The 24388-nt window shown below is 34.3% G+C and overlaps 1 protein-coding gene and 2 pseudogenes across 1 annotated transcript; 2 read left to right on the top strand and 1 right to left on the bottom strand.

Annotated features, from left to right (window-relative positions):
- LOC104726192 (probable receptor-like protein kinase At5g56460) lies at positions 266 to 2836 on the top strand. The gene is made up of 6 exons (XM_010444997.2): positions 266 to 549; positions 1048 to 1367; positions 1531 to 1666; positions 1748 to 1884; positions 1976 to 2099; positions 2254 to 2836. Exons 1-6 carry the CDS (start codon positions 486 to 488, stop codon positions 2673 to 2675), a joined length of 1203 nt encoding a protein of 400 aa, XP_010443299.1. The 5' UTR covers positions 266 to 485; the 3' UTR covers positions 2676 to 2836.
- LOC104726193 lies at positions 3955 to 6461 on the top strand (annotated as a pseudogene).
- LOC104726194 lies at positions 7456 to 7897 on the bottom strand (annotated as a pseudogene).

Here is a 24388-nt window from a genome sequence, read left to right on the forward strand (position 1 = left end):
TCTGAATGAGAGTTTCTGTTTTGATTTGTCAGTGGAAAAAGAGAGAGAGAGAGAAGTTGAGGGCCCATCTCCGCCATAGCCAAAGACCTCTTTCTCTCCCACCTCTAGTCTCTTCCCATCATTGCCCCCGACGAATCTCCCTTCTCTCTCTCTCTCTAAAAGGAGAAACAAAACATTTCCTTAGTGTGTGTGTCTCTCTCTTTCATCATCTCTTTTAGTCTTTACCTTTTGTTTTGGTTCTTGGAAAAAGAGTTAAGAGAGAAACAAAGAAAGAAACCAAGAAAAAGAAGAAAAAAAACAGAACAAAAAATTCCAAGAAGAGAAATTGAGAGCTTATGTTTTCTTTTTGGGCATGAATTTGTAACTTCCATATTATAGCTGGGTTTTTTCCTTTTTTTCATTTCTTGATAAATTTAGTAATCTATCTATCTATATATATATATATATATATATTTGTCACTCTGTGTGTGTTGTTTGGGGAATAAATGGGAAACTGTTGGTGTAGCTTTGAGCCCTTAAACCACAGAGTCTCTGCAAACGCTAAATCAGGTTTCCTTTGTACCCTCTTCTCCTTCTTATTTTGTTTTTTTTTTCTCTTTTATGTTACTGTTATGGCTGAAAATTACAAGATTTACTTAAGGGTTTTTATCCGAAAAAAATCTTGAGCAAACTCAGAAAAATCTATCGGTTATAACGCCTGATTATGCTCTGTTTATATTCCCCTTTTGAGACTTTTTTTTGTTTTTTTTGGGTTCGAAACTTTTTCAATTAGGTAAGTTTGGGTGTTTATTGGTAAGCTAAGATTCGTTTTCTCTCTATTCTATAAGTTTGGACTCATTTGTTGAGAATTTTGACTTACTGATTCTTTCTTCTTTAGTCTCCTTCCATTTTATCTCTCTCTTTTTGTTTTCTTCTAAATTGGTCAAAGTCTCATTTTAAATTATATTATTCTACGTTCTTGGATTTTTGGACCCCTAGAAGAATCAAAGTAAAACTTAACAAACATTGGTTTCTTTGTTGTCTCTTTTTGTGTGAAACTATATGTAGAGTCACCAAAAGAACAGAGTCCAGCAGTAGAAGATAAGCATATTAAGGAAGTTCATAAGCTGCCATCAAACCCAAAAGAAGTTGAGGATCTAAGACGTGACTCAGCAGCGAATCCTTTGATAGCTTTCACATACGATGAGCTTAAAAACATCACAGATAATTTCAGACAAGACAGAGTTCTTGGTGGTGGTGGATTCGGAAGTGTTTATAAAGGTTTTATAAAAGAGGATTTGGATGATCAAGATGTTCCTCAACCACTACCTGTTGCCGTCAAAGTTCACGACGGCGATAATAGCTTTCAGGGTCACAGAGAATGGCTGGTTAGTCTCTCTCTCTGTCTTTTTGCTTGTCTTCCAAGGTTCTCAACTGGTTAGAGTTCTTGGTTAAGCTTTATTCATAGCTCTATAACAGTTTGAGGTCAAAATGGGTCCTTAGTTTGCAGCAGAGGTCTCTGAAATTCTTATCTATCCATGTTGTGTTTAGGCAGAGGTGATATTCTTGGGGCAGCTTTCACATCCAAACTTAGTGAAATTGATTGGTTATTGCTGTGAGGATAGTCACAGGGTGCTAATCTATGAGTACATGGCTCGTGGTAGCGTGGAGAACAATCTTTTCTCAAGTGAGTTTTTAGAGTTCTTAAACTCATTTGTCTTCTTGAATTGATAAGGAAGTCTAAGTTATGTGTATCTCTTCTTGGTAGGAGTTTTGCTTCCTCTTCCATGGGGAATTAGAATGAAGATTGCTTTCGGAGCAGCGAAAGGACTTGCCTTTCTACACGAAGCAAAGAAACCAGTCATTTATCGCGATTTCAAAACCTCCAACATTCTTCTAGATATGGTTAGTAGTAGTATTAGATCAAAGCCCTTCTCTTGTCTAGTTGTCTGTTGACATAATTGTACGTGGAGGTTTCATATTGTTGTTGTACCAGGAATACAATGCCAAACTATCTGATTTTGGACTTGCCAAAGACGGTCCTGTAGGAGATAAATCGCATGTTTCCACTCGTATAATGGGAACTTATGGCTATGCAGCTCCTGAATACATCATGACAGGTGAGTAATACAGTCTGCCAAACTTGCAAATCACACGTTTCTAGAATGTACTCTGCATCTTGTCACAGCTTCTACTATAGCTATTTAAAACTTAAAAGGACAACACAATGACTTTGTGGTATTTGGATTCTTTCTGATGATGTCTTGGTGACAGGTCATTTGACACCGGGGAGTGATGTATATAGCTTCGGTGTGGTTCTGTTAGAGCTTCTAACAGGAAGAAAATCATTAGATAAGTCACGGCCTACGCGTGAGCAAAACCTCATAGATTGGGCTCTTCCATTATTGAAGGAGAAGAAGAAAGTCTTGAACATTGTAGACCCAAGAATGAACTGTGAATACCCGGTAAAAGCGGTTCAAAAGGCTGCAATGCTAGCTTACCATTGCTTGAACCGAAACCCGAAGGCTCGGCCTTTAATGAGGGACATTGTAGATTCCTTAGAGCCTCTTCAGGCAACAGAAGAAGAGGCCTTACTTGTCCCTACTGTTCAGAAAGCAGTAATTACTATTATTGACGAAATGCCTAAGAATGGATTGAAGAAAGTTGAAGAACTGAAGAAGGTTGAAGAGGTGTAGAAGGTTATTGAAGCATGATGTTAATTCACATTGTAATTGATCACTTGGTTTTTTTCTTCCCTTTAATATATACAATTTGAAAAGTGAAAACTAGATTGTGTTATGTGTATTTTGACTAAATACAGATTAAGAGAGAGATACAGAGGTTTGTGAATTTTCTTCTTCTAGTGAAATACAGAGCTTTTGAACCTTTGTCACATTCTAATTGAGTCATCTCTAAACAGCATCGTTTGGTTCATACCAAAAAAAAAAAAAAACAAAAGATATATATGATGGTTTCTTACATTCTCGTTAATATTAGATATGGATCCACATCCGCTTCATAATTTGATTTATTTATCATTCTCTAATGTGAACTGGTGATGTGCTTAGAAGATTATTAGTAAAATTCAAAATTGTAGACAATCAAGAATGTGAAACCCGTTTAATTTATTTTAGCCATAAAAATATGCATAGTTAATAGAGAGTCTACAAAAGGCTAGCTCCTATTTTTTTTAATTTTTATACAATCGTATTTTTTAAGGCTTAAAGTTAGATGAGGTGTTTTGTGGTAAAGTTCAATTTCATCAGGTGTAGTAGCTTAACGAGAAATTTTTGTCATTTCTTTTACCCATAAAAACTCAAATAATTAATAGAGGTCTATGTATTCTATGGATGTAAATCCGGTTTAAAGTCAATTACATATCATGTTCTAAAGAGTACTATATATGTTATGTAATTAAAAGCCTAATAATATAGCTAGCTAGGTCCAATGTCTAAATAATTAAGTTCTTCTCTGAATTTCATTTAATGATTTTATCTCTTTTGTCTATGGAAAAATTATTTTGAGAATGTGATGATGTTATCTACCATATACCACAAAAGCTCAAATTACAGGTCAGCTTTTAATATCTATTTTTTCATCAATTAAATATGATTTTGTACTGTTTATTCATTATAAATCGCAATTGTTCCAATAATATATATTTTCTGCATGAACCACAGTTAACCTGTACTGTTAAATTGTTTATTTCACACTATCAAATAAGCTGTCACCATTAGAGCCATGAAAAAAACTGTTATGTAAACATACCACAAAAGCTCGCCATATAGCCGATTCCATGTCAGCTCTTAATATCTATTTAATAATACCATGTGATGATATGTTGAAACTTAAAACTGTTACGTACCATAGCACAAAAGCTCATATAGCCACATGTCGGCTCTTAATATCTATTTAATAATACCATGTGGTGATATACTGAATGGTTGACACTAAGAGTAATATAGAGACGAGATCATGAGAGGCTTCCCAATCCCTTCCAATTAGTCTTGAAAAGTTTCTTACAACATGGCTTTTTGGCTAAGTTTGATATTTTGCTTTTTCACATTTGTTTTCTCAACTCCACCGCATGATCCTGTCAACTGTGAGTCCGGAAACACGATATGCACAGTGACGAACTCGTACGGAGCCTTTCCTGACCGTTCTATATGTGAAGCGGCAAAGGTGGAGTACCCAAGAACCGAAGCTGAACTGGTCTCTGCGGTTGCTGCAGCAACTAGAGGTGGCCAGAAAATGCGGGTCGTGACTCGGTACTCTCACAGCATCCCCAAGCTGGTTTGTACTGACGGCAAGGACGGGATTCTCATAAGCACCAAGTTTCTAAACAACGTGGTGCGAACCAACCCTGATGCCAAGACTTTGACGGTTGAGAGCGGCGTGACGTTAAGGCAACTGATCAAAGAAGCGGCGTGACGTTAAGGCAACTGATCAAAGAAGCGGCTAAGTTGGAGTTAGCTTTGCCATACGCACCGTATTGGTGGGGACTTACAGTTGGAGGAATGATGGGGACCGGTGCTCACGGAAGTTCACTGTGGGGTAAAGGAAGTGCGGTTCATGATTACGTGACCGAGATAAGAATGGTGAGCCCCGGTTCTGTTTCTGAAGGGTATGCAAAAGTTTGGGTTCTTAGTGAGGCTATGAATCCTGAAGAGTTTAACGCAGCCAAAGTTTCTTTAGGCGTTCTTGGAGTTATCTCTCAGGTATATATAGATCACTTATTAGCTGCTTTAATCGTTTATAATTAAAGCGTATCTATATTGTCAAGGATCCAAAAATAAATATAAAAGTCTACTGTCTACATATCACCGATCTACTAAGGTTACGGCACATCCTTAACGCCACAATTAGTGTGAGCGTTTGAAGTATATTGCGACATTGTAGGTGATATTATGCATATTTTTATTTTCAGTAATTTTCAAATTTTGATTAATCGAAATGGATTAGTCACATGTAAAAGTCCTATCGCCAAAGTCAGTGCACTCGTTCGAATATAATAAATTTATGGCTGGACAGACCTGGTTTAAAACCTGACCCGTTTTAAACTTTTGTTTTCTATTATATAGTAACGAAACTCGAAAATTCTAAAAAATTTATAACGTTTGCTTGTCAATCGTATGTTTTTGGGAAGGTAACTTTCAAGTTGCAACCGATGTTCAAGAGATCGTTGACATATGTGATGATAAATGACACTGATTTTGGAGATCAAGCCGTGACATTTGGGGAAAAACATGAGTTTGCGGATTTCATATGGTTACCAAGCCAAGGCAAAGTGCTGTACCGAATTGATGATCGGATTCCGGCCAATGTTTGTGTTTCAGGCAATGGCTTGTTCAATTTTTTCCCATTCCGTTCACAACTCTCTCTGATTTTAGCCTTCACCAGATCGTTAGGTTTCTTTTTTTTTCATTTATCACTTCACTCATATATATAATTTGTATATAGTTATAATATATTTCTTTATTTTATATGCTTTTGGTTCATGATATGAAATGAAGAGGAGAGCGACGAGTCTTCGGGTGAGGCAAACAACAAGTGTGCGAGAGCAAAGACATTAACGTCTTTTTTGTTTAAAATCTCATACGGGTTAACTAACAATGGTACTCTCTCTTGATCGAATGATCTTGTATATCAGATTTTTTCTAACTATTTTACACATCTATTATATATTCACTTTATTTCCATGGCAGGCTTTCTATTTACAGGCTATCCGGTCATCGGACGCCAAGACCGTATGATGTCTTCCGGTGCGTGTCTAGATAGTTATCATAACGGACTGATTACGGCTTGTCCGTGGGATCCACGCATTAAAGGCGATTTTTTTTTACCAAACAGCATTAAGTGTTTCTCTCACACATGTCAAAGATTTCATCAACGACATCAAAGCACTTGTGAAGATTGAGCCAAAATCTCTCTGCGGCCTAGAACTCAACAATGGTGTTCTAGTCCGCTATGTCACATCCTCTACTGCTTATCTAGGGAAAGAAGAAAAAGCTTTAGACTTTGACCTAACTTACTACAGAAGCAAAGATGATCCTTTGACACCACGTCTCTATGAGGATTACATGGAAGAGATCGAGCAAATAGCCATATTGAAATACAACGCCTTGCCTCATTGGGGGAAGAACAGGAACGTAGCTTTTGATGGTGCCATTAGAAAATACAAAAACGCAAACGCGTTTTTGAAAATAAAGGAGAGATTGGATCCGTCAGGGTTGTTTTCTACAGAATGGACTGATCAGATTTTTGGGTTAAAAGGAAACGTGACGATTGTGAAGCCAGGTTGTGCATTGGAAGGGCTGTGTATTTGTTCAGAAGATTCTCATTGTGCTCCGAACAAAAGTTTATCTGTGCCGACCAGGTAAGGTTTATAGAGAAGCTAGGGTTTGTACTCTTGTAAACGCTTAAGAGTGATATTTCTAAGCTATTAATGAAAAAAAAATCATAGCTAAAAAGAATTGAAACTATATATCATGAGTGCAGTTATCGCAAGTCTACGCGTGTCATAAGTATTCATACGCGAAAATCATCATTACCTTAGTTGGTCGAATCATAACAAGGCATGCCAGCTATGATACAATTTTCGCCATCACATTCACACCTTCTCTGGAGATATGGCATGTGGCGGGAACATCTGACACCCGATCCCAGTAAAGGTAAAATGTAAAATACACTAGCTATAATCTCAAACGGTACTAGCTAACAACGTAACATGTAACAACAAGTGTGGAACGATAGGCGCCATGGGGAACCACAATCATCAGTGGAAAAGCTGGTGAAATTCATTGATAAAAATGTTCATAATAGGGTCGGTACCATGCTTGATAAGGATGGCTCCCTCATTCAGGTTTGGTTTGCAACTAGGTCACACTAATGTTATGGTCTTTTCTTTTTTATAGAAAGTACACAAAATGTGAGACAAACAGGTTGTACAGCTGAGGTAAAATGTCTATTTTCATTTGAATATAATTTAACATTAGATTTAAAAAAAACAAATGTGAAAAAAATAATAACAAAATTTATTCCCAACTAGAGATAAACTGGCTTGGCCCATAGAGAATTGGAATAATGTGGGTTAGTGTTAGTAATCCGGCCCAAACCAGCTTGGCTCTAATTAGGATTGAGCTATTTTGAACCACCAAATTTGGTTCATCCTCCTAATTAGAACCACCAAATTTGGCTCATCATATCCTCACAACCTTACTCGCGTTTTTCTTGGATTTGTTAGTAGCCGGCTAATAAATTGTATACCTAATTTGTAATTTTACTGTACAAGTATTATTTTAAAATTTAATTTGATTGACCCATACGTGTTTATGAATATTGATTATTAACAATATGATTTTTTTAAGAAAAACAGGAGCGGTCTCAAATTATTCGTGCATTTAATACACTTTATTTTTCCAATAAGTTACAACAAACTGTAGTAGATTCTCAATATAACTCAGTCATGATGTCTCATCATGCCACCGGGGCGGGAACTTGGAATCCTGCGGAGAAAAAAAACACAAGTAAATCAAAGGCATGGTATAGTAAGTTAGATAGACCGGCAAAAAAAAAACAAGTAGGCTAAGCTGGGACTTACTTCCGCATTGTGAACCAGGAGCAAGAGGACTGCCACAAGCAGCAGCGACATTGACGAACTTTTTTATATCAATGGCGTCTTCGATTACTTTAGTACTGATAGCTTCGCAAACGCATTCATTCCGGCGAGGCGGACTTGAGTGCAACAAGCTTCAGATGGTCTTGGCGGAGTTGGCAGCCTCTTGTAGATAGAATATGCACATGCCCTCAGACCTTCTATGCCTGCATCATGACATCGCTCTCCCTGAATTTGAGATGCTGACAACAACATCATTACGACTAGAAACTGACAAAAGATATGTTCTTTCATTTTTTTTTCTCAAATTCTTTTTGTCTCTCTAACACATCTATGTAAAACAAAATATATAAATACAGAAATGAGAATATGAATTAATCACATTTTGCTTATTTTGGCAGTAGATCAATCTATAGAGATACGAAATTTATATCTATTAATTAGGGAATCATTTGACTTAAAGAATATGGTAACAATATCATCAACTAAAGAGATATCTATGAAAACTAGGGGGGAGTTATTAGATTCTAATTTATAAAGATTATTTGAAAAGTTCAACAAAATCATTAAAAGTGAATAAGTGAAAGATTTTTAAAGATTGCTAGAGAGTTTTGTTGATTGGTTTTCTAAAGTCTTGTAAAGTGATCCAAACAATCCATGTATTTTGGTAATACTTACAATGACTTTATTTTGTAAAGAAAGTGTCTAAAATCATGAACTAATAACATTTTTTTTGGTGGAACATGAACCAATAATATAATAATTAAATTTATTAACAATCCAAGATTTTTTTGTTTTAATTGAATAACACAAAACTTTTAATGACTTTATAAAAGTCTGAATCCAATAACACAGATTTGTTAAGATTTTAAATGACTTTTTACAAATCACGAACTAATAATACTAAACTTTAACATAGTTTAACAAAATCTTGATTTAATACCAACATATTCTACATTATATTTAAAATCTTTAAAATTTTATTCAAATCTCAAACCAATAACCCCCAATTAGCTACTTACTCTTTTTTTGGTCAACAACTTAATAGAAATAAAGGAAAATTGGAAATAAAGAAAATTAAATAACAAAATTATAACTTCTTAATTAATTTACAAAATTAAAATAGAAAACTCCTAACTATACAAACCTTTAATTGGAAAATATATTTCTACAAAACATGTGTCATAATGATAGTGTTATTTTTTTTTTGCTAAACTTGTGTTATTTTGCATGTTTGCTAGTGTTAGTAGGGAATTAATATTTTGAGCATAGTGTTAGTAGGGAATTAATATTTTGAGCAATTTGACAAATTCTTTAACGATTTAACTAAAATGTGAATATGATGAAGTTCAAGCTCTTCTTTGATTGTTTTTTACTAATCTATTTTGCATGTTTTTACTAATCTATTAATTTATACCAACTATTAGTTAAATTTTGTTAAATACTTATAAATCCTATTTCTCATTATTCACAATTTATATTGCCTTTTTCCTAACACTATAAATATTTAGGAAACCATCAAAATACAGAAAAAATGATATAAAATTTTGAATTAGATAAATTATAAGTATTAAACTATTACAGATCTTGGATTTCAGATAATAATTTTATTCATATAATTAAAGCACAAATCACATGACCAACAGAAATGTGCCACAAAGATTATGGTTCATAATTTAATTTAATTTTCATAAAATAATTGTAAAATAATGTGAGATAGTGTGCAAAAGAGAAAAACATGAGAAGGAAACAAGAATACAGTATTGTGGCAAAAAAAAAAAAAAAACAATTCACAGCCCAATTGGTAAGCATTGACAGAACTGTCAAACAACTATGTCCCTAAATTTGCTTACACTAGCACACCTTCACGATCTAGCTGAAGTCATGGTATGATATATAACTTGAAAGCAAGAGCTGAAGTTCTAGGTTAAAAACAGAGAAAGAGCGGTTGAAAGATATTTCTTCATTAATTATTTTCAGATTACATCATTTGTCTTTTTATAGGAGAAGACATGATAACCTAATGATTACAAAGGTAGGTAGATTTCTGACAAGTGTCTCCATCAGTTGCACAAGATTGGTGAAGCAAGAGCAGAGAATCGGTTCCTTGTTTGGACCATAGTGTGAGCTGTAGTTGGTGTCGAGTCCGTACATTGCAGAACACATGGAGTGAACACATTTTCCTTGTTACGGTTGGAGACCAAGGTGAGTAAGCAAACTGCAGTGGGCTTGATCATTTTTTCAAGGCCCAAATTTGTTTGTTTTTGTTGTTGGACTGAGTTTTCAGTGATTTTTGTGATACTCCTTACAGATTCATCTCTTTTTTAACTATGCATATTTTGGTTTGTCATCTCGGAAATGTTGCAGAGAACACAACAAAGAAGATGACTAAAAACCCCATCAAGGAGACCCCATCAAGTCAAGAAGAAGGCTTACAGGCCACACAAACGCAAGTAAATAAGAACATAAAAAAAGTCTATTGTTTATAGAAGGTATCATTTGTCTTTAACTTTGTTGTTCATGTCTACGCATTCTTTTAGGTCTCAAATATCCACTGTCCAAAGATATCATGCGAGAGAGGATTCTTTCAGTGGAAGCAACCGTAACAACACCAACTATGATATGTAAAAGAGATAATAGCACCCACACCTATGTTATGAGAAATCTCTTACAAAAACACATATTTTCAATACTTTTTCAAGTTTTTTTGCTTAGGTGTCCACTTTTTTAGTACTATTTTGCCTTCCAACTATGATGGAAAAGTAAGAAGAAAAACTATTTTGCCCTCTCTCTCTCTTTCTCTCTTTTTTTTTTCTTTTATTTTTTACAAACTCTCTTTTTAAAAATCTTTATTGCCATTTCTCTATTTATTACCAATAAATTTTATATATATATATATAATGGATTATGATTACATTTTTTCTATATTTTAATATGCATTTTGCCATATTTTCGATGAATAAGTTATATGTTATCTATTTTTATCTGAACATCTAGTCATTGATAAGTGGATGATAAATTGTGGTCTAGTTTATGGATACTTGAACATTTTAAAAACATATAAAAATCTAATCAATAAAAAGTCTGTTGGACGATTTCAGCCTTCTCAGATATTCCTTCACATCCTTCACTCTTTCATGATTCCGCGTTCGTCAAACGAGAGAGCATATTGTCTTGCTCGTTCTTCAAGATCTTTAGTTTCATAATTTTCATTTGTAAACTCTTACCCTCCGGTTTGGGCAACCAACCGTGGAATTACTTTTTAATTTTTAATGTTTAGTTGACAAAAAAAAAATAGTGTTTAGCGTTTTATAATTTAGGATTTAGGTTTTAGGAGTTATGTGGATTCAGTATCAATATTTTGGGTTTATGGTTTAGGAATTAGAATTTAAGGCTTAGGGGTGTTATTGGTTCTATGATTTTAATGGATTTGGAAATCCAAACAAAAATCATGTGTTATTCAATTATAGATTTAAAAAAACTTATCAAAATTATGTGTTATTGGTTATATGATTTGCAAATACTTGTTAAAATCTCATGTTATTCATTTAATGATTTGATTTTGGGTTTTAAAATCCACATTATGTTTTAAATGGATTTGAATGGATTTGAAAGTGTAAAATAGATTATTCAAATCCAAGGATAAAACATGTTATTTCAAAATCTATATGCTTTGATTTCCATTATTTATAATTCTATATGGATTTAGAAATCACATTATTCACGGTCATGAATTTGATGTTGTCATTGTATCCTGAACCCTAAATTTAATACTTCCAGAGGAAACCTTTTGACTCAATTCTATATGAATTTGATGTTGGTGTTGTATCCTGAACCCTAAATTTAAATTATGTGTTATTGGTTATATGATTTACAATTCTATATGGATTTCCATTATTTACAATTCTATATGGATTTAAATTTATGGTTCAGGATACAACGACAACATCAAATTCATATATTCATGGTCATGTGGATACCAATAGAATTTGTGAGTTCTAGAGATTTAGGGTTTATGATACAACGACAACATCAAATCTATATATTTGTGGTCATGTGGATACCAATAGAATTTGTGGGTTCTAGAGTTTTAGAGTTTAGGATACAATTGACAATATCAAATCTATATATTCGTGGTCATGTGGATACCAACACTACAAAAAAACCGGCCATTCCCGACTACATTTTACGACTATTATTCAGTCGCTAAATTTAGCGACTATTTAGTCACTCCGTTACGACAATGTTACGACTAAATAAAAATGATCGTAACGTAGTCGCTAAATTGCGACAACATCCGGTAGTCGTCAAAATAGTCGCAATTTAACGACTACCTTACGACTCATATATAGAATTATAAATGCAGTCGTAGTCTTGTCGTTATATAGTCCCTCATTTACGACTAATTCGGTACACGCATTCAAGTCACCAATTAGGCGACAATTACGGCGGGTCGTACAGGTTGTCATATAGTAGTCGTCATTTGGCGACTACTACGCGACACTTTGGGCGGGTTGTAACGTAGTTGTATAGTAGTCGTAAAATGCCGGTATTAAAAATCATGTTTATTTCCTTTGGGGGTTGGTGTGGGGGTTGGTATACTTGTATTATGCGACTGATTTTGATTAGTCGATTGGTAGTCGCCAAAATTGGCTCTATATATACCAGCTTCACCACTTTTTCTCTCCTCACTCGTTCAAAACAAACACATTTGTGCAAAGGGAAATTTTTTTTTTGATTATTCTTATATAATGTCTGGGAATTACAATTATAGTAATTCTCGAGAGTGGATGTATAAGAGGTTCGATGAAGTGACAGGCAATTTTTCGGCGGAGTTTATAACGGGGATAAAGGAATTCATGGCATTTGCAAATAGTCAATCTCTAGCACAGAATAATGGGGGTATGTTCCACTTTCCTTGTAGTCGCTGTAAGAACGAAAAATTTATGTTGGGAAAAAGAATTTGGAATCATCTTTTTAGCAATGGATTTATGCCTGATTATTATATTTGGTATAAACATGGGAAAGAAATCAATATGGATATAGGAACAAGTTATGTTGGTAGTGATCAAGAAGTGGATAATGTAGATGTGGGTAATGTAGTAGAAAATCCATATGTGGATATGGTGAATGATGCATTTCGTTATAATGTGGGTTTAGATGATAACTATCATGAGGGTAGTTCTTAAAATGTTGAAGAACCAATACGTAATCATTCAAAGAAATTCTACGACTTGTTAGAAGGCGCAAAAAATCCATTATACGATGATTACCGTGAAGGCCACTCACAATTATCGTTAGCTGCTCGAGTCATGCAAAATAAGTCGGAGTATAATATGAGTGAAAAGTTAGTGGATTCGGTGTGCGAAATGATGAATGAGTATTTACCAGAAGGAAACCAGGGAACCGGTTCACATTACGGGACGGAAAAATTAATGTGCAATTTAGGTCTCCCATATTATACAATTGATGTTTGCATTAACAATTGTATAATCTTCTGGAAAGATGACGAAAAGGAAAAGACTTGTCTGTTTTGTGGTGCTCAAAGATGGAAGCCTAAGGATCCCCGACGTAGAACCAAAGTACCATACAGTCGTATGTGGTATCTACCTATTGCAGATAGATTGAAGAGGATGTACCAGAGCCACAAGACTGCGGAGGATGAGATGGCATGCTAAGCACAAGTGACAAATGTGTCATCCGTCAGATGCGGCAGACTGGAAATATTTCCAAGAACAAAATCCTCAATTTGCAAAAGAACCCCGTAACGTTTATCTTGAATTATGCACTGATGGGTTCAATCCATTTGGCATGTCTCTTAATCATTCATTGTGGCCTTTGATTTTGACTCCATATAATCTACCCCCTGGTATGTGCATGAATGAAGAGTTCTTGTTTCTTACAATTTTGAATTCTGGGCCAAATTGTAACGCCCCGACCGCCACCTCTTAGTGGGCCCTATGTCCAATCCCAGTCTATGGGCTCACCTTCCTTAATGGGCCTCACGTCCTCTCACTAGGCTCGTGAGCCTATCCATATCTGATGGTCGGTTTGCTACGTCCAGGAGGTTTTAAAGACTTGTTACTGTCCCTACAAATCACCACATGCTATTTTCCTGTGTTTTGTCCTCACTCGCATAATTTCGACAGTCACTTCCCAGAAGGTCACCCATCCTGAGACTACTCCAGCTCAAGCACGCTTAACTTTGGAGTTCTCTCAGGACCCTTGACCGAAAAGATAAGTGCACTTTGATGACATAGGTGGCGAAATCAATTCTTTTAAACCTCTCCGCAAGCTAGTCTGGATATCTTCCTCCAACCTTTGATTGAGGAGTTAAAAGAGTTGTGGTCTACTGGAATCGATGCATACGATGTGTCCTTGAATGAAATTTTAATCTAAAAGCAGCACTAATATGGAAGATAAGTGACTTTCCGGCGTATGGCATGTTATTAGGATGGACAACCCATGGTAAATTGTCTTGTCCAGTTTGCATGGAAGATACAAAGTCGTTTTATCTCCCTAATGGAAGGAAGACGTGTTGGTTTGATTGTCATCAAAGATTTATTCCTCACGGTCATCCATTAAAGAGGAATAAGAAAGACTTCCTCAAGGGAAAAGATGCTTCGAGAGAGTATCCACCTCAGTCGTTGACCGGTGAGCAAGTTTATTACGAGCGTTTGGCTGAAGTAAAACCACCAAAANTGTAACGCCCCGACCGCCACCTCTTAGTGGGCCCTATGTCCAATCCCAGTCTATGGGCTCACCTTCCTTAATGGGCCTCACGTCCTCTCACTAGGCTCGTGAGCCTATCCATATCTGATGGTCGGTTTGCTACGTCCAGGAGGTTTTAAAGACTTGTTACTGTCCCTACAAATCACCACATGCTATTTTCCTGTGTTTTGTCCTCACTCGCATAATTTCGACAGTCACTTCCCAGAAGGTCACCCATCCTGAGACTACTCCAGCTCAAGCACGCTTAACTTTGGAGTTCTCTCAGGACCCTTGACCGAAAAGATAAGTGCACTTTGATGACATAGGTGGCGAAATCAATTCTTTTAAACCTCTCCGCAAGCTAGTCTGGATATCTTCCTCCAACCTTTGATTGAGGAGTTAAAAGAGTTGTGGTCTACTGGAATCGATGCATACGATGTGTCCTTGAATGAAATTTTAATCTAAAAGCAGCACTAATATGGAAGATAAGTGACTTTCCGGCGTATGGCATGTTATTAGGATGGACAACCCATGGTAAATTGTCTTGTCCAGTTTGCATGGAAGATACAAAGTCGTTTTATCTCCCTAATGGAAGGAAGACGTGTTGGTTTGATTGTCATCAAAGATTTATTCCTCACGGTCATCCATTAAAGAGGAATAAGAAAGACTTCCTCAAGGGAAAAGATGCTTCGAGAGAGTATCCACCTCAGTCGTTGACCGGTGAGCAAGTTTATTACGAGCGTTTGGCTGAAGTAAAACCACCAAAAACCAAGGACGTTGGTGGAAATGGTCATGAAAAGAAGACTGCTAGCTATGGGAATCAACACAACTGGCATAAGTTAAGCATATTATGGGAGCTGCCTTACTGGAGGGACCTCAATCTTTGACACAATATTGATGTGATGCATACAGAGAAGAACTTTTTGGATAACATCATGTATACTCTTATGAGTGTGAAGGGTAAATCAAAAGACAACATCATGTCAAGATTGGATATACAAAAATTCTGTTCTCGGCCACAGTTACATATTGATAGTGATGGTAAAGCTCATTTCCCACCCTTCACTTTGACAGAAGAAGCGAGAACAAGTTTACTAGAAAGTGTCAAACATTCGGTGAAATTTCCTGATGGTTATTCGTCAGACCTAGCTAGTTGTGTTGCTATGGAAAATGAAAAGTTTTCAGGCATGAAGTGTCATGACTGCCATGTTTTTATGGAATGACTACTTCCATTTATCTTTGCAGAACTCCTAGACTGGAACGTCCACCTTGTATTATCAGTTATTAATTAATTTCATATATACCTATATTTACGAAGTCATTTAATAGTAATTTTAAAGTAATTAACCCCAATATTTTGCATTGTATATTGTAGGGCTTGGAGCAATTTTCCGGGACTTATGTGCGAGAACTTTGCATAAAAGTCGCATTCAAATTCTAAAACAGAACATAATTATAATTCTATGCAATTTGGAAAAGATCTTTTCATTTTTTGACGTGATTGAGCATATGATACGTCTCCCCTACGAAGCTGAATTAGGAGGCCCTGTCCAATATAGGTGGATGTATCCTATTGAAAAGTTTTTTAAAAATTGAAAGGAAAAGCAAAGAACAAAAGATATGCAGCAGGATCAATTGTTGAATCTTATATCAGTGACGAGATTGCTTATTTCTCAGAGCACTACTTCGCCGCAAATATACAAACAAAATCAAGGTAAATTCTAAAATCAATCAAGGTAGATAAAACTGCTATCATTTATTTAAAAGTCATTTACTTTTCTCATTTGGTCAGGTTAACACGATTTGATCAAAGTGAAGCCCATGTATATCATGTCCCTGGAGTACCTCCTTTATTTACTCACATCGGCCGTCCAAATGGAGAAATAAATGAAATATGGCTGTCTGAAAGAGACTATCAATGCACACATGCATATGTTTTACAGAATTATGACTATTTTCAGCCAATGGAGAGGTATATAACTAATTTTATATCGATTAAGTAAAATAAACTTTATTATATATATAATCCACACAAAATTTCTCATATATTTGTGTTGGTCTTGTATATATAGTATGTTCGAGGATTTTATTGGTGCAAAATATCCAGGACTTTCGGAAAAAGAAATCTCCACCAAAAGAGCTGACGAATATCATTTATGGGTTAAAGAATATGTATGTATTTATATAATCCTTATTAAAAATATTTTTATTATATATTATAAATAATTTTAGTATATATATATATTCATTGTTACATATATGTAGGTTTCTTACTGGAACGCCACAAATCCATTTCCTCCCTTGGTTCAAGAGATAGTGCATAGACCTTTGAACAAGGTCAAAACATGGCCAATGTATTTTACAAGAGGCTACTTGTTTCATACATGTGATCATGGTGTTGGAAGAAAGACTTGTAACTATGGAGTTTGTGTTAAAGGTGAAAATTACACTGATGCATCCGATGCAGCGGATTCTTACGGGACCTTAACTGATATCATAGAAGTCGAGTATGAGAGGATGATCAATTTGAGAATCACACTTTTTATGTGTAAGTGGTATGACCCTGTTATGGGTAGAGGCACTTGGATGAGCAATGGTGGCGTCGTAGACGTTCTTTCATCTAGAAAATATAATAAATACGAACCATTTATTCTAGGTATGTATATATATATTATTTTTTAATGTTGATAATATATATATATATATATATATATATATATATCTGTAACTCATATTTGTGTTGATATTCCAAACAGCCTCCCAGGCGCATCAAGTTTGCTATATTCCCTACCCATACACAAAGAAACCGAGGAAGGAATGGCTCAATGTTTTAAAAGTTAATCCGAGGGGAAACATTGCAGGAGAATATAAGAACAAAGAACCGAATCTTTTGCAAACAGAAAATGATGATGCTGTATTGGTGACTACTATTGAAGATCTGGTTTTCGATAATTTAGAAGAAAGAATTAAACCAATAAATTTTGATTATGATGTCGGAGATGCAGAACAAGAAGATGAATTTCAATGTAATTTATCATCTTCAGACGATGAACTAGATGAAGACGGAAATCCTCCTAACTAAAAATTTTATTTGCGCTTGTGTAAAATTTGTATCAATTTGGATAATTATGCTTGTATCAAATATTTTGGATAATTATGTTTGTATTAAAATAGATAATTATGTATATTAAATTGTAAATTATGCTTCTAGTAAATATGTTTATATCAAATTGGTGATATATATGACTATATATAAAAAATATATATTGTGACTGTTTAGCTGTTATTTAGTGACTAAAAATTAAACTTTTAGTTTAATTACTATTATCACTGATTAGCGACTAATTAGCAACTAATTAGCGACTAATTAGCGATTAAAATTAGAAAATATGAATTAATTTTACCTGGGAAACCAATTAATCCCTATGGTTTAACCAAATTAACCCGGGAAACCAATTTTAATTCTTTAAATTTTCGATTTACCTCCAAAACCAAAATTAATTTGGTTTACCCGGGAAACCAAAATCCCTAATTTTTTTGCCCCTTTTATCAAATCCCTAATTTTCTATCTCATTACCCTAATTTTCTAAACCCTGATACTCTCCTCTATCTCTAATCTTTTCTTTCCCGAATACTTCACTCTGAATCCTCTTCAATTTATCTACTCTATCTCCGATCTCTTCTTTCCCGATTCTCTTCTTCACGATGGCTCCAACACAATCTGCAACTAAGGCTCCAACCAAAGCTCCAGTTGAGTGAGGAAGAAAGAGGAAGATGGTTCCTAATGTATTCAAAAGAACCGAAGGGTCGACCCCCATCAAGGAAGCGAGAAGACCAAACCCTCTACCGAGTCAATACAACTTTACACCAGCAGCAGATTTACCCCATCCTCAATCACCCAAGAGCAAGACCACGTTTTCCCTAGACACTCACCGTCAGCAGCACTACAGATCCGCAACTATCCACCGCCACAAACGCTTTTCCAGACCTCGGTGAACCAACAACGTCAGACTCAACAGCCTCTTCCATCAGAGGAGGTCCACAACAATCCGTGGCAGTGTGGTGCTGATCCTCCACTACAGGACGCTCCACCGTCTCCAGCTAATAACTTTCAAGCTAAGAGCCGTCCATCATCTCACGGTCACAACTACCATGAAGGTTCTAAGGCTTCAAATTCGGAGCTCCAGGAGGACACGATTATCACTCTAAATTCCCTGCTTAGAGTGCCAAACCGTGAGAAGTTTACCACCGTCCTCTCCCCCACACCGAAGCCAAATACAACCTGGTATTAATACTGTCTTTTAATTGATTGTTAAGAAAAAATTTTTTTTGCTGTTGTGTGATGGTCTGTGATGCTCTATGAAGGTTAGTTTTAGAACATTGATGTTTGTTTTGATTGTTCTTAATAGGTTCTGTTTTGTGTTGGTCTTATATATATGTATAAGTATTGTTGATTCGTTTGACAAAAAAAAAGTATTGTTGATTCATACTCAATCTTTGACATCTATTTCATGTGTTTGCAGGTTTACTCGCGATGAAAAATCGCGACTCGTAAGGAAGAATACTAAAAAAATTACAAATAAATTTGATGGTCCATACTACAGTTGGTCATTTGTGTCTCGGGACAGACAAAAGAGATATTTCATTGATCTTGTTGTACAGTTTTTTTCTCTCTTAACCTTTTCACATATAGGTTTACTTGTTGAGTTTCCACTAACATCATTATATTCTCTTTGCTTTGTAGAAAACACACACATGAGATCCTTTGATTACCAGGACAGTTCAACAGTTTTTCGAGCTCATCTGCCAACGCCGGATGAAAGACAGGATTAGCAATATCAAGACGAGTGGAGAGCGACCTACATGGATCGGAGATACTATTTGGCGAACAATGGTTGAGTATTGGGAAACTGAATAAGCACAACAAAGGAGTCTCACCTACTCTAAAGCTCGTTTGTCTGATCGTGGTGGTCTTGGTCCTCACGTCCACTTATCACGGCCAAAGTCTTATCAACAAATCCATACTGAAATGGTTAGTAACTTTTACATACCCATAAATTTTATTTTTCTTTACATTTGGAGCTTTAAATGATGTCATAACCCTTGCTTCTCTTGTAACATTACAGGAAACGAAATTGGGAAGACCGATGAGTCTTGTTGAGGTTTTTATTAAGACACATACCAAGCCAGATGGTACTTATGTTGACCGGAAGGCGGAGAAAATCTCTCTCAATTATGAGAAGAACTTGCAGCAAAAGTTGTCCGACCTTGGGGAACATACTTCACAGCCTCCAGAGCTCACAACAGATGATTACACAAGCATATCTATTCAGGTAAAGTATCACTTTACACAACCCACATTGAATTATCTTTCGATTTCTACAACCTCTTTATGTAGTGTTTTTCTCTTTGTTTTCGTAGTCTACTCAGAAAGATTAACGAGGAAATCTGTATGGAGTTGGAAGTCTTAAGCATACTCTTCAACCTTTTCTCAATGGCAAGGACTACCAACGACAAGAGTCTGCAATGTTTCAGTCATTGCAAGAGCAAATGAAGGAAACTCAACGTAAAATCGAAGAGCAGGCTGCTTATAATTCTCGTCGTGATGTTGAGGTTGCTGCTCGTGATACAGAGCTTGCTGCCTGTGAAGCACTACATTTCCAAGCTGTGGCTAAGCAGAAGGACAAACTAGAGCACTTGTCCTTAGTGGAGAAGTACCTCGGCAAAACTGACCCGGCCTTTATGGACTTTTTGAAGACTCAATCAGCTGAAGCAACCACATAGCCACTCTCAACCATACTTCCTGCAACAGCTCCACCTTCAAATCCGGATCCTTCTCCAACTTCAAACATGGATGCTTCTTAGGTTAACTTCTCACTCCAATTTCAACTGGCATAATTCATGAACTTGTCTCTTTTGTTGAGCCACATGTATACCAATATATTTTTTTGTTGTTTCTCTCAGCTTAAATATGACTTGTGAGAAACTTGGTATGCATTTGTCTCTTTTGGTTTGTATTATGAATCATCGGTTAATATGACTTTATTGTCTTAATCTTGTTTTTGTTGTATTTACAATATTGGTTCATAATATTTTGAGAAACAGGTACCAATTTCAATTTAAAACATTCACAAATTTGTTTTCCACAACACATTAGTCGCTAAACAGATGTAATATGGGGAATAATAGAATAGTAGTCAAATAGTCGTAAATCAGTAGCAAGTATGTTACGACTATTTTACGACTACAAGCAAAAATATTGTACATCATGGTTAGTCGTAAATCCGTCGGCTCCAAATGTTACGACTACACAACGACTCCTTTACAACTGCCTATATAACTGCTGGTTAATTGTAACCCTCTCGTATTGTAGTCGTAATAGTTTACGACTCTGTTACCACTATTTTTACGACTACGGTATTTTGTCGTAGCGTAGTCGTTAAATAACGACTATTTTTACGACTAATTCTTTTACCGACTAAGGATTTACAACTACATGTTTTAGTCGTAACTGAGTCGTAAACAGCAAATTAGCGACTACTTAACGACTCCTACCGCAGTCGGGAATAGCATGTTTTCTTATAGTGCAATAGAATTTGTGGGTACTAGTAATACATGACAATACATGTGGGTATTAGTAACACATCAAAGTTTGTTATCAAATCCATAACACATGGCCATAAATGTGGGTAATAGTAACACATCAAATCCATATACTCTTAGTCATGTGAATACCAATCAAATTTGTAGGTTCAAAAGATTTAGGGTTTAGGACAACATCATCATTATTGGATACCAATAGAATTTGTGGGTATTGGCAACAGATCAAAAAATTTTAAAACTTATCCAAAAATGGATAATTATATAAGAATGAAATATTTTGTTAATCCATTATTGATCTAATTTAAGCTTAATTAAAGTATGTGGACAAACAGTCTTTTTCATGTTGAAAATTCAGTTAACTAAAATTATTAATTTCTAAATTATTTATTAATTTAGTTTGGACTTGGAAATTGTTGATTTGACTATGAACACCAATTCAATTGTATTTGATTTAGATTAGACTCATAATTTTTTTTTTGTGAAAAGAAAAAAATAGTAAAAGATGATACAAGTTAAACTTAAAACATAGTAATTAAAATAAAATAAAAATAAATGTTAAGAAAAAAAGATTAAAAGAGAAAGAGAAAACAGAGAGAAATGAAAAAGAAAAATCTATATATACAATTTCCAAGTACATTTAGCAAATAAATCCTGAACTTGCCACCTATTTACAAGACTGCCATTGTATTAAATATTTTTAATTTTAATTTATAAATATGGTTTGATTAGATTACTTTCTTTTATGTTTTTTGGCAAATTCCATATGATATAAGCTTCCCGATTTTTTTATACAATTAATCCCCCCCTAATCGCAACTTTCCTAAACAATTAGAATCACTACCATTTTCATTAAATATTTGATTCCTAATTAATTAAATCTATATATACATTCCCAAACAAAAATTTTCCACTACTCACATTTCCTAAACAACCTATTATAATTAATTTACTAATCTCATTTACCTATTAACAACAACATTTTTCCCATAATCCAGATTCCAAAAAAATAGGCCTGCGCATTAAACGTTTTGATTTACCTTGGAGGAAGATCATAACCAAGATTTGTGATGTCAACGCATTGATTCTCGATCATATTCCAAGCATATTCCAAAAATAAACATATTATATTTATTTTCTTCCTGATTACTTGCTTAATCGGTTTTTCTTATTCTGTGTGTAAAGGTTTGTTAAGTCGACCTTATCGTCCCTATAAATATATACTACAACTAAACCTAGATTATACATCAACAATCACAATTACACAACTCTTGCAAGCTACTTTTGCATTCCTCAAATATGTTTCACCCTACCAAACAGCTTGGAGGGTTTGAATTTCATTTCTAAGACCATTCTCTGTTATTTTTTTCTTTTCCTGTTAGAAACTATTCTTTGTTATCTTGGTTGAATTTTATTTCACTATACAATGTTATGAATAAGCAAATGAGAATTCTGCCTACTTTTTTCCTTAGTTATTCAATAAAGTTTCACCATCTTTTTTTTCATCCTACTTATGCCTAGCTAATATGAACCACATAAGCTTAATAGTATACAATTACAATAAACTAACCTGTTGAGATGATGGTTGCTCTCCTGTTTCAAATTATTCCATCTTTTACTTCAATATAATAGAACGACTGTAAATTGAATCAGCTCATAAAAGTTTATTATTATATAAATGATTACAGTCAAGTACAAGGGAAATTGTTTGAAAACTGGAATTTCTTAGTTCAGTATTTTTTGAAATAACCTAAAGGCTCTTACATACTTTAAGTTAACAAAACTCATTTAGAGTAAACTCAGTAAAGTAAGACTACATCAAGTAATGTACACCTACATAAAGACATTTAGATGGTTCATTTGATTTACCACATCACATAGTGTATAACTTCATTTGATTTACCACAACATAAAAACATACCCCACAAATCTGTTACTTTACCAAAACTAACAACTCTTCTTCTAATATTTTTTTTTACTGACATAACATAACCGTCATAGTATTACTTAAACAATCCAGAAATATGACTTCTTCATTACAATGATGCTTTCTATTTGCTAATTAAAATTTATTTTGGCGTTTAAATCATTTGCAAAATATAAAAATAATAGGTTAGAAATTACTTATATATCAACTTATGTATTAAATCTTAAAAAACAATAAATTAAATAACTTTAAGAATAAATATAAATGTAACATGTAAAAGTAAAAATTATCTTGTAGGTTACTACAGTAATTTAAGTAAATACTAAATTAAATGTTTCTGCCAAAAAATTGTTTTAGAAAATTTTTAGTTTTGAATATCACGTGACAGGGTTATATAGCAGGACAGATTTGGGTTGATATATATAAATAAAATACTATTAATTTAGTTTTTATCTTATTATTATTTTATTAACACCATCAATATTATAATATTAAAATTTTAATTAAATTACGCTTATGTAAACAAAAATATCATGCAATATACCAGAGATTAAATCCTAAAATTAACAGTCTAAATACAATTATATGATTTCAAACATTAAACAAAATCAACAAACAATTATAACTTAAATTTTAAAAGTTTAAGTTTAAGAAAAAATTGCTTCGCACTGTACCGCGGGTGAAAATCTAATAGAAACATAAAAATAAATGTTAGAATCGAAAAAGATAGAGTTAGAATTGAGTTTAGCTATGTTAGGGGGCAACATGTAATGTTACATGATCAAAATATAGAAATAACAAAAAATAGGTATATGTATTATTAAAGTTTGAAAAAGTGGGTGTGTATGTTATTTTGTCTGTTTGAAATCACGAAGATTATTTAATATTTCCGGAGGAAACCTTTTTGACTCCCATACAGTCCTGCTCCTATATGAGACAGCCTACCACAACACGTACATTAGTTTGTACTGCTACTTACGTCTCTTTGATTCTCAAATTTACTAACTTTTCTACTAATTGTGAATTTTATTTCTTTGTTGTAGGTTTACAGACTAAGTACTGTCTTTTGAGTTTTACGGATACAACAAAGTCAAGTCCGACAGTAGCCAAAAATTGATTTTATGATCAATTCAAATATATTAATCATGTTGTAACTGCATATTTGATTTATCAAATACAAATCATGTCATAACGTCATAAGAAATGACGATTTGTATATAACTTTGCAACAAAGATTGTTCTAATCCAGAAAGGTACAAGTGAATTTTAGCAATCCTTCATTATTTTGGTTGATTTTGAATTTTTCATTCCAAATCTTTTTTTGATTTGTTTGTGTGTGCTTTTAAGTTAAATTAGGGAAATCCACAAGTTCACTAATTTTTCCTATATTGTTTTGGTTATTGTCTTCATTATTAGATTCATCTTTGAAATTGCTCAAAAAAGAAAATATTTTATGATGTTTCAATATTTGTTATCCGAAATATTGGTTGTTAAAATTATGTTACATATTAAATTTTATATTATGTTACATATTAAATTTTATATTATGTTAATCA

Source organism: Camelina sativa, chromosome 11 (genome assembly GCF_000633955.1).
Source record: "Camelina sativa cultivar DH55 chromosome 11, Cs, whole genome shotgun sequence".
In the NCBI taxonomy this organism is placed as follows: Eukaryota; Viridiplantae; Streptophyta; class Magnoliopsida; order Brassicales; family Brassicaceae; genus Camelina; species Camelina sativa.